Source organism: Enhydra lutris, unplaced genomic scaffold, assembly GCF_002288905.1.
Source record: "Enhydra lutris kenyoni isolate GAN:26980312 unplaced genomic scaffold, ASM228890v2 scaffoldscaffold10, whole genome shotgun sequence".
NCBI lineage: Eukaryota > Metazoa > Chordata > Mammalia > Carnivora > Mustelidae > Enhydra > Enhydra lutris.
In genome coordinates, this window is record NW_019154094.1 from 9732225 (window position 1) to 9745304 (window position 13080).

The following is a 13080-nucleotide window of genomic DNA, read 5'->3' on the forward strand; positions in this document are numbered from 1 at the left end:
GTAGGCAGAGACTCAGGCAGAGAGAGAGGAGGAAGCAGGCTCCCTGCTGAGCAGAGAGCCCGATGTGGGGCTTGATCCCAGGACCCTGAGCTCATGACCTGAGCTGAAGGCAGAGCCACCCAGGCGCCCCGGCTCTATGGATTTTTAAGAACTAGGGGCTAGGACCCTTGGGTGCTTACCTGGGCTCGGGTCCCTCTAGGAGTTGGAAACTACCCTTTGGAGACTTTTCCTTCCCTCTTCCCTGGTGGTTTTAAGCCACAGTGGCCCATCTCTGGAAATGCAAGGCTCAGGATAGGGACTAGACCCCTAAGTTTATACTCTACCCTGGCCCCTGCTGCAAAGGCAAAGACTTAGGAGTCCTGGGAAGTTTGTGCAAGGTCTTGGGAACTCTTTCATTCATAACAGGATTGGTGTTGGTTGGGGTCTCCTGACTTCTGTCTAGTCCTCTACTCTCTGCCTCCCTCCCTTTATGCTGAGTATGCAATGGACACAGAGCCTATCTATAGACCCAGATCAGGGCAAAGCTGAGAAACAGGCCAAGGGGTGTCTGGGAGCTTCTCAGCCTAGTTTGTGATACTACTTATCCCTGGATCCCTAGAAAAAAGTTCCAAGGGAAGGAATTGGGGAAGACAGAGTCAGAAAGGTAGCTACTCTTCGGGTTCCACTTCTCCCTGTTTGTCTGTCTGTCTCTTTCTCTGCAGGAGCTGGGCCCCTTCTTAATTCTCTTCCTGCCTGTCCTTTCCTGGTCCCTGTTTCCTCCTTTCTTTGCCTTTGCTGCTTCTACCCTCATCCCCTGGAGGCCCAGGTCTGCTGGACACATCCATCCCCTTTGGGACTATGGGATCACTGCTTGGGCTTCTGGCACTGCTGCTGCTTTGGGGCGCTGTGGCTGAGGGCCCCACCAAGAAGGTGCTGACCCTGGAGGGGGATCTGGTCCTGGGTGGGCTGTTCCCGGTACACCAGAAGGGTGGCCCAGCAGAGGAGTGTGGGCCTGTCAATGAGCATCGAGGGATCCAGCGCCTGGAGGCCATGCTTTTTGCACTGGACCACATCAACCGTGACCCACACCTGCTCCCGGGTGTGCGTCTAGGTGCGCACATCCTCGACAGCTGCTCCAAGGACACACACGCCCTGGAGCAGGCACTCGACTTCGTGCGTGCGTCGCTTAGCCGTGGTGCCGACGGCTCACGCCACATCTGCCCTGACGGCTCTTATGCCACCCACGGTGATGCTCCCACTGCCATCACTGGTGTCATTGGCGGCTCCTACAGTGATGTCTCCATCCAGGTACGTGGGGGCTGCCCACCTAGGGGCTAGGGAGGGAATCTGGAGGTGGGGCCCAGAATTCCCTTTGAGCAGGGGCACCAGGCTGCCATGCATTGGAAAAGGGGCTAGGAGCTTTTCCTTTGAGTAGCTTTTTGTGGAATACTAAGAAAGTGCCCCTGTCGCATAATGGGGCTTGATTTTTAGAGATTGTGTAAGGAAAACAGCCCGGTTCTAACACACACACACACACACACACACCCCTGAGGTTAAACACCCTGGGAAGCTTAGTAGCCAGGCCTCTTGAGTCAGAACTCCAGGTTTGAACCCTGGCTTCCCTATACAATCTGTGACTCTGGACATTATTTCTCCTTTCTGTGCCTCCATTTCCTCCTTAGAGACTAACAGGACTCAGAATGCTTGCCACTCTTAGGGTTGTGGTAGGAATTTACATGCAAAGCATGTATCAGAGGCATGCTTAGTAGTAGCTGCTGTTACTAGTACCCTGTTTTATAAATGGGGAAACTGAGGCTTGAAGAGAGGCAGGTGCTGGCAAAGTGGAGACATTCCCCTCGGGCTCTTGCCCAAGGACCTCCAGCTCTGTCAGATCATCTCTCCATGGGCTAGAAAGGGGTGGAAGATAGAAGCCAGGAGCAGCCCAGGGAAGAGAAACAGAGGTGGGGACCCCAGAGGAAGAGAAGCCAAATGTGTGTGGCAGGGGGAGGGTCCCCTAGGGTCTTCAGGGTGTCCAGGATTTGAAGGGATGGCAAGGTGAGGGACCCTCCCTCTTCCTGCTTTCTCATGAGAGGTAAGCGGAGGGTACTGGCCCAGCTGATACACCTGGGCATACCTGGCTGCTTTAGTCCAGGTGGGATCCTCTCCCTCCTGGACCGGGTCCCGCTTCGTAGGTGGACCCTTATCTGCCTGGTGCCCAGAGTGGGCTGCCAGATGAGGCCAGAACTGGGATGAGAGTCAGGATTTGCAAGGAGGGCCTTGGCCGGTACTTTAGCTTCTTTTAGGAGGCTGGCTGAGGGCACTGCAATCAGAGGCAGGGCCGGGACCCCCTGACCTGGAATCCTTATTCAGGAGAAATGAGGCAGGAGGTAGCTTCTGGCCTGGGATCAGGGATGCCTGCTCATCCCCCTACCACAGGCAGTGAACTACCAGTTCTGCTAGTCCCAGCTAACTGGAGGTGGCAGGTAGCAGCTTAGACAGGTGTGGCTGTGCCAGCACACACATCTGCCACCTCCCACCTGATGTCTTCAGGGGCCTTGGGGATGCTTTCCTAGCACCCATCCTCTCCATAGTTCTCTAGGGCTCCATGCATCATCTCCAGGAGCTCAGTTACCTTCCTCCCACCCCAAGCTGTCTGCCTCCTGTAGTGGGGCCCACACTTCACATCGGTTTGCTTTTTCCTTGTCTGAGTCAAAACAAGGCTCAGCTCCTCATCCTTAGGCTGCACCTGCCTGTTCATCATTCTACCTCATTCCTGCCTCCTGCCCAGATCCCTCTCATCTTCCATATGTCAGGCACTGTGGCCTCACAGGCATTCTCATTTTTATCTGCTCAGCAACCTTGTCAGGCATGAATGAGAAACTGAGGCTCAGGGAGGTTTGCTAAAGTTCCCAGGGCCATAGAGGCAGAAGGTACAAGAGGAGAGGGCACTGAGACTGTCACAGTAATGGCCTGTGCTCAGATGCAAAGACAGGACCTAACTCCCTGCCGTGGAAACTGGGCTTTGTCCTGCTCTCACCTACCCAACACACCAGGTCCTTGTCTGGAACCCACTCTTGGGGGCAGGACCCAGGCAGACAGTGGTAAGCAGGAAGCCTTATTTATTTTGAGCTCACCCGTCCAAAGGAGACCAATTCCTGGCCTCTCAGGCCCATAGGGCCCTCAGATCTGGGCCTTCTTTCTTGGGGAAGCCTTTTCCCTCTTTCTCCATCATCCCATGAGGATGGACTCTGGAGAAGGGATAGCTTTTCCAAATAGGTAGAGAACCTAAGAGCCTTGAGCATCCCATATGCCAGCTAGTGTCCCCCGCCCCTGCCATGTGTAGCCAAGTGCCAGCCTCTTCCCAGTTTCAGGATTCTCTTGCCTCCCTACTTTTGCTACTGCTAGGCATCTGAAGGGGGACAGTAGAGGGGTCCTCATGTGGCTCAGGAGACTGGTGCCTCAGCCCTAGGTCCTCTCTCTCCCAGCCCTTGAGAAGGGGTGGAAAACTCCCTGCCCCCCTCCAAGGGAAGACATATCAAGACAGGATAGAGGTTTTTGGGGTGAGGGAGATGGCAAGGCTGACTACATAGACACTTGATCCCAAGGTCAAGTAGCTGTGAAGAGCACATCTGTCTGAGTTTGATCTGATCTCTGATCCTTGCTGGCTCTGCCCCTCCCCCAGGTGGCCAACCTCCTGCGGCTGTTTCAGATTCCACAGATCAGCTATGCCTCCACCAGTGCCAAGCTGAGCGACAAGTCCCGCTATGACTACTTTGCCCGCACAGTGCCCCCCGACTTCTTCCAAGCCAAGGCCATGGCTGAGATCCTCCGCTTCTTCAACTGGACCTATGTGTCCACTGTGGCATCTGAGGGCGACTATGGCGAGACAGGCATTGAAGCCTTTGAGCTAGAGGCCCGCGCCCGCAACATCTGCGTGGCCACCTCAGAGAAGGTGGGCCGTGCCATGAGCCGCGGGGCCTTTGAGGGTGTGGTGCGAGCCCTGCTGCAGAAGCCCAGCGCCCGCGTGGCTGTCCTGTTTACCCGTTCCGAGGACGCGCGCGAGCTCCTCGCGGCCACCCAGCGCCTCAATGCCAGCTTCACCTGGGTGGCCAGCGATGGCTGGGGGGCGCTGGAGAGCGTGGTGGCCGGCAGCGAGGGGGCCGCTGAGGGCGCCATCACTATCGAGCTGGCCTCTTATCCCATCAGCGACTTTGCCTCCTACTTCCAGAGCCTGGACCCCTGGAACAACAGCCGGAACCCCTGGTTCCGGGAGTTCTGGGAGCAGAGGTTCCACTGCAGCTTCCGGCAGCGAGATTGCGCCGCCCACTCACTGCGGGCGGTGCCTTTTGAGCAGGAGTCCAAGATCATGTTCGTGGTCAATGCAGTTTATGCCATGGCCCACGCGCTGCACAACATGCACCGAGCCCTCTGCCCCAACACCACCCAGCTCTGCGATGCGATGCGACCTGTCAACGGGCGCCGCCTCTACAAGGACTTTGTGCTGAACGTCAAGTTTGATGGTAATGGGGCTGGCCAGTGGCCACCAGGCTCTTGCCCTTTGGAGGGTGAGAGGGACGGGCCCTCACGTTCCATTAACTGGCTAAGAGAATGTAACCTATAGCAAGTCAGGGAGCCCCCCAGGGGCTGGCATAGCCAGGACAAGGATGGCTAGACAGGGGGCACTCCCACCGGAGCTGGGACTGGGGTTCCTCTTTCTGGTCTGGTCCTACACTTTGAGGGTCTCTAGTTCCTGCTTGGGTCTTGTTCTCTTTCTCTCCCCTGCTTCTTTATCATGCAGGGAGCAGGGACTGGGGGCCCTCAAGCCCATTCTCGGGCAGGAAAACAGTGAGAATCAGAATAAGGGTGGGTTGAGAGTGAGCATCAGGGGACACTCCATTTTCTGGGAAAATTCTATTCTTTGACCTGATTTTTTTTAAGGTGGCCACAGTCTCTTCATACCAAAATTTGTTTTTATAGACATTTGTTTATTAATATTTTATTTATTTATTTGAGAGTGAATGAGTACACAAGTGGGAGGAGGGGAAGAGGGTGAAGCAGGGTCCCCACTGAGCAGGGAACCATGATCCCAGGACCCCAGGACCACGACCTGAGCCAGACAGATGCTCAACCGACTTGGCCATCCAGGTGCCCCTATAGACTTTTAAAAATATATTTATTTAATTATTTTAGAGAGAGAAAGTGCACATGAGTGGGGGCAGAGAGAGAGGGATAGAAGCAGCCTCCCTACTGAGCACGGAGCCTGATGCAGGGCTGGCTCTCACAACCTGAGATCATGACCTGAGCCAAAATCAACAGATGCTTAGCTGATGAGCCACCCTGAAGCCCCACATACCAAAACTTATTTTAATCAGCATTCCAGCTTTATGAACGATAAATGCCTCAGAATTGTCACTATGCTGTGGGAAGCATCACTGTGGGTGCAGTGGGGGAGGGTCGGGGCTCCCAAAACCTAGTGGCCCAGGGTTAAGACAAATAATAATTCCAATGAAATTGACATTCGGAGTTGTGGGAAACTGGAGGAGAGGTTGGGATTGGTTCAGGTGCCTCAGGTTGCTGTTAGAGCAAGGCTCCATTCAGCCCGCCAGGCTGGGTGGGATATATGGGAGGGCTCGAGTTGGATGCTGAGGACTTTGAGGCTGGCTGGAAGGAGCAGGCCAGCCTCCAGGCTGCACCATTCACCGTGGGCCCTTAAGCACATCATCTACTAGTGTGAACCCCAACTTCTCACTGGGATGTGGGATGACATGGGTCCTGCTTCCTCCTGAGCTTGGCTGGGAGATGTGAGGTTCCTGGGCAAGGGGAGATGGGGAATGAAAGAGTCTCATGAGCTGCCCGCTGAGCACATCCTGGAGAACATCAGTGGTTAGAGGTGATCACTGATGTTGGGGTTCAGCTAGCAGTGGGGTCAGTATTAGGACTAGAGGGGCTGGCTTATTATTGGGAAGATTAAGTGGGGCCAGGACTGGACCTGAGGCTGAGTTCCGCTGTGAGGGAGTCCATATTAAGTCTGGGGAGAGGGCTGTGGTGTGTATTGTGATAAGGTTGGGGTCTGGATTGGAAGGTATTGGAGACTATGTATAAGGCTAGGTTTTGGGGAGTCATGGCTGGGGGTTGGTATGGGCATTAGTTTTGTGGAGATGCCTGGGCTTTGAGGTTGCAATTCTATTTGGGGTTTAGAGTTGAGATTTGTGGTAGTTTCTCATTTAGAAAAATGGCTGTTGGGGGGAAGGCCAGCTTTAGTGTTGGGGTGAGGCTTGGAAGAACAAGGAGTGGCCTCAGGTCTGGGGTTTGGGTTCCATGTAGGGTGACGGTTGAGGTCACATCAAGATTACCCACCAATTCCACCTTCTCTTCCCTCCCCAACTCCAGCCCCCTTCCGCCCGGCTGACACGCAGAGTGAGGTTCGCTTTGACCGCTTTGGTGATGGCATTGGACGCTACAACATCTTCACGTATCTGCGGGCAGGCAGTGGGCGCTACCGCTATCAGAAGGTGGGCTACTGGGCAGAAGGCCTGACCCTGGACACCAGCCTTATCCCATGGGCCTCACCCTCGGCCGGCCCCCTGCCAGCCTCTCGCTGCAGTGAGCCCTGTCTCCAGAATGAGGTGAAGAGCGTGCAGCCGGGAGAGGTCTGCTGCTGGCTGTGCATCCCATGCCAGCCGTACGAGTACCGGCTGGACGAGTTCACGTGCGCTGACTGTGGCCTGGGCTACTGGCCCAACGCCAGCCTAACTGGCTGCTTCGAGCTGCCCCAGGAGTACATCCGCTGGGGCGATGCCTGGGCCGTGGGACCCGTCACCATCGCCTGCCTGGGAGCCTTGGCCACCCTCTTCGTGCTGGGGGTCTTTGTGCGGCACAATGCCACGCCAGTGGTCAAGGCCTCAGGCCGGGAGCTCTGCTACATCCTGCTGGGCGGTGTCTTCCTCTGCTACTGCATGACCTTCGTCTTCATTGCCAAGCCGTCCACAGTGGTGTGCACCTTACGGCGCCTCGGTTTGGGCACCGCCTTCTCTGTCTGCTACTCAGCCCTGCTCACCAAGACCAACCGCATTGCGCGCATCTTTGGCGGGGCCCGGGAGGGAGCCCAGCGGCCACGCTTCATCAGCCCGGCCTCGCAGGTGGCCATCTGCCTGGCGCTTATCTCGGGCCAGCTGCTCATTGTGGCCGCCTGGCTGGTGGTGGAGGCACCGGGCACGGGCAAGGAGACAGCCCCAGAGCGGCGGGAGGTGGTGACATTGCGCTGCAACCATCGAGATGCGAGCATGCTGGGCTCACTCGCCTACAACGTGCTCCTCATCGCACTCTGCACGCTCTATGCCTTCAAGACCCGCAAGTGCCCCGAGAACTTCAACGAGGCCAAGTTCATAGGCTTTACCATGTACACCACTTGCATCATCTGGCTGGCCTTCCTGCCCATCTTCTATGTCACTTCCAGTGATTACCGGGTAAGCTACTGGCAACGAGTGGCAGTGGGGGGTGGGGCAGCACTGGACCTTCTGTTTCCCAGTCTTTTGTTTACTCTTCTGATCATTCTGAGGCTCCAAAGAGGCTGAATGCTCACCCAGGGGCACACAGCTTATGGTGACCCAGTTGGGACTGGACCCCAGGGGGAGGTGGGAAGGTTGAGTGGGGCCTTAGGCAATGGCCAAGGAGGTGGAGGAGTTAGAGCTCAGATTTTGGGACTCGGATGTCACCCTCTAAGCTCGAGGAGATGTGGGTGCTCATATATGCCTAAATGAGCCTCCCTACTCCCCTGAGGGGCTGGCTGCAGAAGGGGAGAACCAGTCCAGTGGGTGGGCAATCAGGGCATCAACTAAAGAACTAAGTCAGGAAATGTTGCTGACTTGTTTAGGTTGACAAATGTCCTAGTAAGAGCAGGCAAGAGGAAGGTGTGTATATGGTGTGTGTGTGTGTGTGTGTGTGTGCGCACGCGCGCGCGCGCACACACATGCAGAGAGAATCCTGGAGGGCTTCTTGGAAGAGGAGTCCTTGAACTGGGCTCTGCAGGACAGGGAGGTTTGAATAGGTTGGATGGGGAAGATAGTGGGGGGCAGCCAGTACAGAGGCTGACTGGAGCAGAGGGTGTGCATTGACCCCCCCCTTGTTGAGGAGGTGAGGCACAAATGGTGGAAAGTGGGTGGAGGTGAGGGTAAGGAAAGAGGGAATGGAAATAGCAGGGCTATCAGACCATGCAGCCCCAGAGGGCACAATGCTCTGAAGCCCCTCAGAGCTGTGCAGTGTGGCCTGGCGCCCCCTGGATCAGGGAAGGCAGAGAGGGTGAAGCCCAGAGCGGCAGCAGATCTGGGATGGAGGGCTGAGGAAGGCGCAAGTAGGTGGAAACTCTGCCCCAATTGGTGGCTTGCAGGCAAAGTTCCAACTGGCACTGAGTGTCTCAGTAGGTCTCCCCAGCTTCAAGGGGGCAATGGCTGCTTCAGATGGGGTGGTCAGGGAAGGCCTCTTGGAGGAGGTGACAGGTGAGCTGAGCTCTGAACAATAGGAGGATCATCTTGGTGAGTCCTCATGATGCTGGAGTAAACTCCGTGGCTCTCCCCATTTTACAGACGAAGAAACGGAGACTCAGGGAGGTTCAATCCCTTGCCTAAGGTCATTCAGCTTGGGAGTGTAGAGCAGGGTCTGAACTGACAATCTTAACAATTAAAGGAGCAGGAAAATCAAGACAAGAGCCCCTGCAAAGGCCCTTTCCCCCAGGACAGAGGTATGGTGGGCAGTGCTGGGGGCCAGGGCTGCTGGGCTTGGCTGCTGTTGCGCCTGCTGGGCCACCTGCCTGGTTGGTGGAGGCCAGCGCTGGGGAGGGAATCTGCTCTGACTCAGCCTGCATTTGCATATGATTTGCATTTGCATGCCAATCCTAGGTGGTTAAGGACCAACCTGGACAAGCACACAGTACCCACGCGTGCACACAGGCTCCTACGCGCACACTCCTACACACACACACACCTGCACACATATGCATGGAGAGACACACACACACACACACACACCAGCACACACACTCCAGTGCACACACATGCCCCTGCACCCCTGCATGTTCACCCCCTCAGCTGGAATTTTCATCTCTCCGGGAAGGTGGTCCACAGGCTGACGCTGGGACTGTGCCCACCTTCCTAGAAATCCTTTGGTGCTTGGTGAATGGACCAAGGCCCAGCATTGGATGCTTACCCCCCCCCCGCCTCCTGGCACCCGCCCCCACCCCCAGCTCGGGCATGGGTCCTGGGGCCAGACTCATCCTTGACTTCCCCCATCCCAGGTACAGACCACCACCATGTGCGTGTCAGTCAGCCTCAGCGGCTCCGTGGTGCTCGGCTGTCTCTTTGCGCCCAAGCTTCACATCATCCTTTTCCAGCCGCAGAAGAACGTGGTTAGCCACCGCGCACCCACCAGCCGGTTCAGCAGCGCCGCCACCAGGGCCAGCTCCAGCCTTGCCCAAGGTCAGCGTTCACCCCGAGCAGTCCTTGGTCTGCCTCAGCTCTTCCACCGGGGGGCCCACTCCTTGGGTTGCTGGGATTCTTTGGCTGGAGGCGGAGGGCTCCTGAGATGAGGCTGGCCAGGAGAGGGAGGGGTGACAGGGGAGGAAGCCTCCTTCCACACTCCTGCCTCCTCTGCTGCCCGTTCTCCGGGAAGGACAAAGTGCCTTGGATTGGCCCCAATCTCTGGCTTCCTTTCCTAGGGTCTGGCTCCCAGTTTGTCCCCACTGTTTGCAACGGCCGGGAGGTGGTAGATTCAACAACATCGTCGCTTTGAGGACCCCGCATTCCTGTCCCGACACAGCTGCTCCCTGGGACCCGGTGCAGATCTGCATCCAGGGCCGGGAGGAAGTCAGCTAGAGCACTGCAATAAGGCCAGTCCCGTGCCCGCCCCCAAGCCACTCTCCCACTGACTCCAGCCCTTCAGAGTCAGAAGTCAGGGTCCTTGGCCCAGGAGCCTCTGCAACAGCCACCAACTGTCCTTGCAGCCTGTCCCCTCCTTGCTAGGCCCAGACTCGGAAGGGAGCAAGCCAGGGTCTACTAGGCCCTGGAACGAGAAGGCTGAGGACTGCTGGCCCCAATTCCCAATCAGCAAAGGTGCTTCCAGCCCTGCCCCTCCCTCCTCCTAGGGCCTTTTTAATTTTTTACATAAGTTATTCCGGGATGGGGAGGAGGGTTCTTGTGGGGGGCATCCCTCCCCCTGCATAGTAGTTTGTCCTGTGGTTTATTTTGTACTATCTGTAAATAAAGTGTCTTTATTAAAAAAAAAAAAAAATCATTCATTGCCTTTGGCCCAGAGAGACTCCTCAGTGCTCTCCAGAGCCTCCCAACCTTCCTTTCGACAGTATTTGTTAACTCTGCTCTGTGCCAGATGCTAGGATCTGGGGGCGAGCAAGACAGATGCAGCCTTACATGATGGGGAGATAGAAAATGAAAAAGCCACCCTCTGAAAGGAATCGTGGCAGAGTGGCCCAGGAACCAGTGGACTGAGCCTTTGGTGGACCCAGGCTCATCCGATAGTCCAAGGGAAGACCTGGATGGTGAGGGCGGTGGGGCAGGAGGGGCAGTGGACGGTGACCGGTAACTGTGGGCTTTTCCACACTGGCCTACGTGGCACTTGGAGGAGCCATCGGTAAGCACAGAACCAGCCTGAGTGTTGGTATGGAGGGAACCAAGAGGAGACACAGAGCTGAACCTGGCCTGCTCAGGTAGCCCATACAAAGCCGGAAAGAGCTCACGAGGAGGGAGGAGATGAAGCAGGAAGAACAGAGGCTGGGCAGCTGGAGAGGCCATCCGCTGTCGGACTCCGTGAGAGGTGGGAGAAGGGGCCTTTCTCCGGTCTTGGAGGAGCTCTCACTCAATGGCGGGGCTGTGGAGCCCAAAGCCTTCCAGCAGCACCCAACCCCCTCACCGTGTTGCAGTCTGGGGCTCACCAGCAGAGGGCGCAGTGGCACAGCCTCGGCCCCCGAGCTCAGCCAGGCAACCACTGCCCTCCTGTGGCGTAGGAGGCAGTGGGCGCAGAAGCCAACCAGAGCAGATCCTGACAGCCTCTGGGGAACCCCACACCGTGGTGCCGGGGACAAGGGCCCGTGTTGGGAGATGGGCAGGCCAGGGACATAAGCTATTTTGAAGTTAACTCATTTGCATTTACAGGCCAGCAAGGCTGTGGAAATTTGGGTTAACAGTTTAAAAAATGTAAACAGAAAACTGAAAAAGAAAATTGTAGGAACAGCATTTCCTCTCCAGCAGATTCCTGAAGTGTAGGGTGCCACAGAACATACAGAATGTCTAGTTAAATTTGAGTGGCATATAAACAACAAATGATTTTTTAGTGTAAGTATGCCTCGTGCTATATTTGGGACACATTTACACCAAACATTTTTGTGATTTATCTGACATTCAGATTTAACTGGGCATCCTGTATTTCCCTTTGCTCATCTTGGCAAGCCTCTCAGAGTGCATCTTGTCCAGACTTCTGGTCTTGCATGGCCCAGGCCTGGGGGTAGCCCTCAGTGGCTGAGCACCCGGGCAGTGTCCTATGGGACCTGTGGTGCTGGTCTCTGCTTCCAGTGTGGCCTTTTCTGAGTCTTTCTGCCAAACTGGACCAGGAAACATTTCCTCATCTTCCCAGCCCCTGGACAGGCCAACGTGGGCTCTGACGCTTTTGCACCTGGAAAGCAACCCTCCTTTCTGTGACTTCAGCTATTTACCTTAAAATGTGATGATAATAATAATAATAATAATAATGGTAATAATAGTAGTCGTAGTTTTCAAAAGGTAGTGATTAACATGGTTCATGGCTAAAGAGGTACATGGGATATTCAGTGAAGAATCATCCATCCCCTGCGGGCAGGAGGTAGATCCAGAGTTCCTGAAGGCTGGTCCTGACGTCTGTCTGCCACACCCCTTTCCTTCCACTGCCGCCCATGCCTTGCTCTGCTCACGCCCACACCCTTGTGGGCCCAGAATCTCCAGGCCTTCACTCCTCAACTCTCAGTCCTTAGCACATGCTGCTCAGACCAGGCCCTTCCAGCTCCCCCTCCCCCCACCCCATCCTCCTCCCTGTCCTGACTGGCCTGGGCTTCTGTCTCTGCTCTCCTCCTCAGTACCACGTCCATGTCTCATGAAGCCCTAACTCCCTGTCTGGGAACCTGGTGGGGGATCAGGGGTTCCTGCTGGTTTGGCCCTGCTAATGTGAGGCTCGGGAGTCCTCCAAGGAGAGCCTGGCCCTTTTTGGGGCCTGATAGCAGGGATGTCAAACACGTGGGGTTCTCTCCGCCCAGACAGAGCCGCCCATCATGATGAACTGATTGTCCTTGAGGTAACCAGCAGTCTGCTTCGCTTGGGCAGTCGAGTTTACTGTGGGGCATTGTGGCCTCTCCCATGGCTTGGCTCACAGCCCCTCTCTGCCCTTCTGCCGCCCCTTCACATGTCCCTTGTGCTGGTCCTGTCTGGGGGAGGGGGGCTGGCTCTGTCTCTCAACTGGGAGGCCCTGTGGCCTGGGTGAGGCCACTCTTTTACTGCTCCCCCAATAATGGCACAGAGTGGGGGAGAATGAGCCCTCTCCAGAGGAGACCCTTGAGATAGGATATTGAAATCTAAGAAGTTAGTGATGTATTGAGCAAAGGTGTTGGAAACAAAAGAACAGAGCTAAGGGGATGATGTGGAGCCTGAGGAAAGATTCAAACTCTTCCACATCCCCAGGATCCTGTGGGGAAACTCACCCCAGAGCTACATTCCTGCCAGAGTTCTCTCTCCATTCCTCCCAAAACCCCCCGGGCTGCTCTCGCCTCCTCCCCTGGTGTTGGGGTTCATGAGAGGTAGAGGGGAAAGGAGGGGTCACTGAGGGTCTCAAAAAAACCTTCTGAAAATGTCCCCACCCCAACCTCTTGCAGAAAAGGAAAGGAGTCTGGCCTCCCTCCCCACAGGGGCCAGCAGGCCATTAAGTACTAAAGATGGGGTGTCCTCAGTCGGGGGAGAAAGAGAAAGGTGGGAGTCAAAGGTGGGTGAAAAGCTGGGTGGGTGCAAAGGGAGGGGAAAGAAATGGAGGAGGTGTGGGGGGAGCCAGTGGCAGCTGGAGAAGAAAGGAAAACAG

The 13080-nt window shown here is 55.9% G+C and overlaps 1 protein-coding gene across 2 annotated transcripts; it reads left to right on the top strand.

The window, feature by feature from the left end:
- Positions 1–130: 130 nt before the first annotated feature.
- On the top strand, positions 131–10201 carry LOC111144335 (metabotropic glutamate receptor 2). Of its 2 annotated transcripts, XM_022498590.1 has the most exons (6): positions 131–1287; positions 3662–3931; positions 4208–4499; positions 6370–7445; positions 9269–9449; positions 9689–10201. In XM_022498590.1, exons 1-6 carry the CDS (start codon positions 838–840, stop codon positions 9760–9762), a joined length of 2343 nt encoding a protein of 780 aa, XP_022354298.1. In that variant the 5' UTR covers positions 131–837; the 3' UTR covers positions 9763–10201. The 2 variants fall into 2 exon arrangements, with proteins under 2 accessions (XP_022354298.1, XP_022354297.1); XM_022498589.1 differs by having other exon boundaries at positions 3662–4499.
- The last annotated feature ends 2879 nt before the right edge of the window (positions 10202–13080 follow it).

Bases quoted from the DNA above. Each gene is read 5' to 3' on its own strand.
- LOC111144335 (XM_022498589.1), top strand. From the start codon at position 838: ATGGGATCACTGCTTGGGCTTCTGGCACTGCTGCTGCTTTGGGGCGCT. The intron at 1,288-3,661 runs GTACGTGGGGGC...CCCCTCCCCCAG, and splicing joins ACAGTGATGTCTCCATCCAG to GTGGCCAACCTCCTGCGGCT. The intron at 7,446-9,268 runs GTAAGCTACTGG...CCCCCATCCCAG, and splicing joins TCACTTCCAGTGATTACCGG to GTACAGACCACCACCATGTG.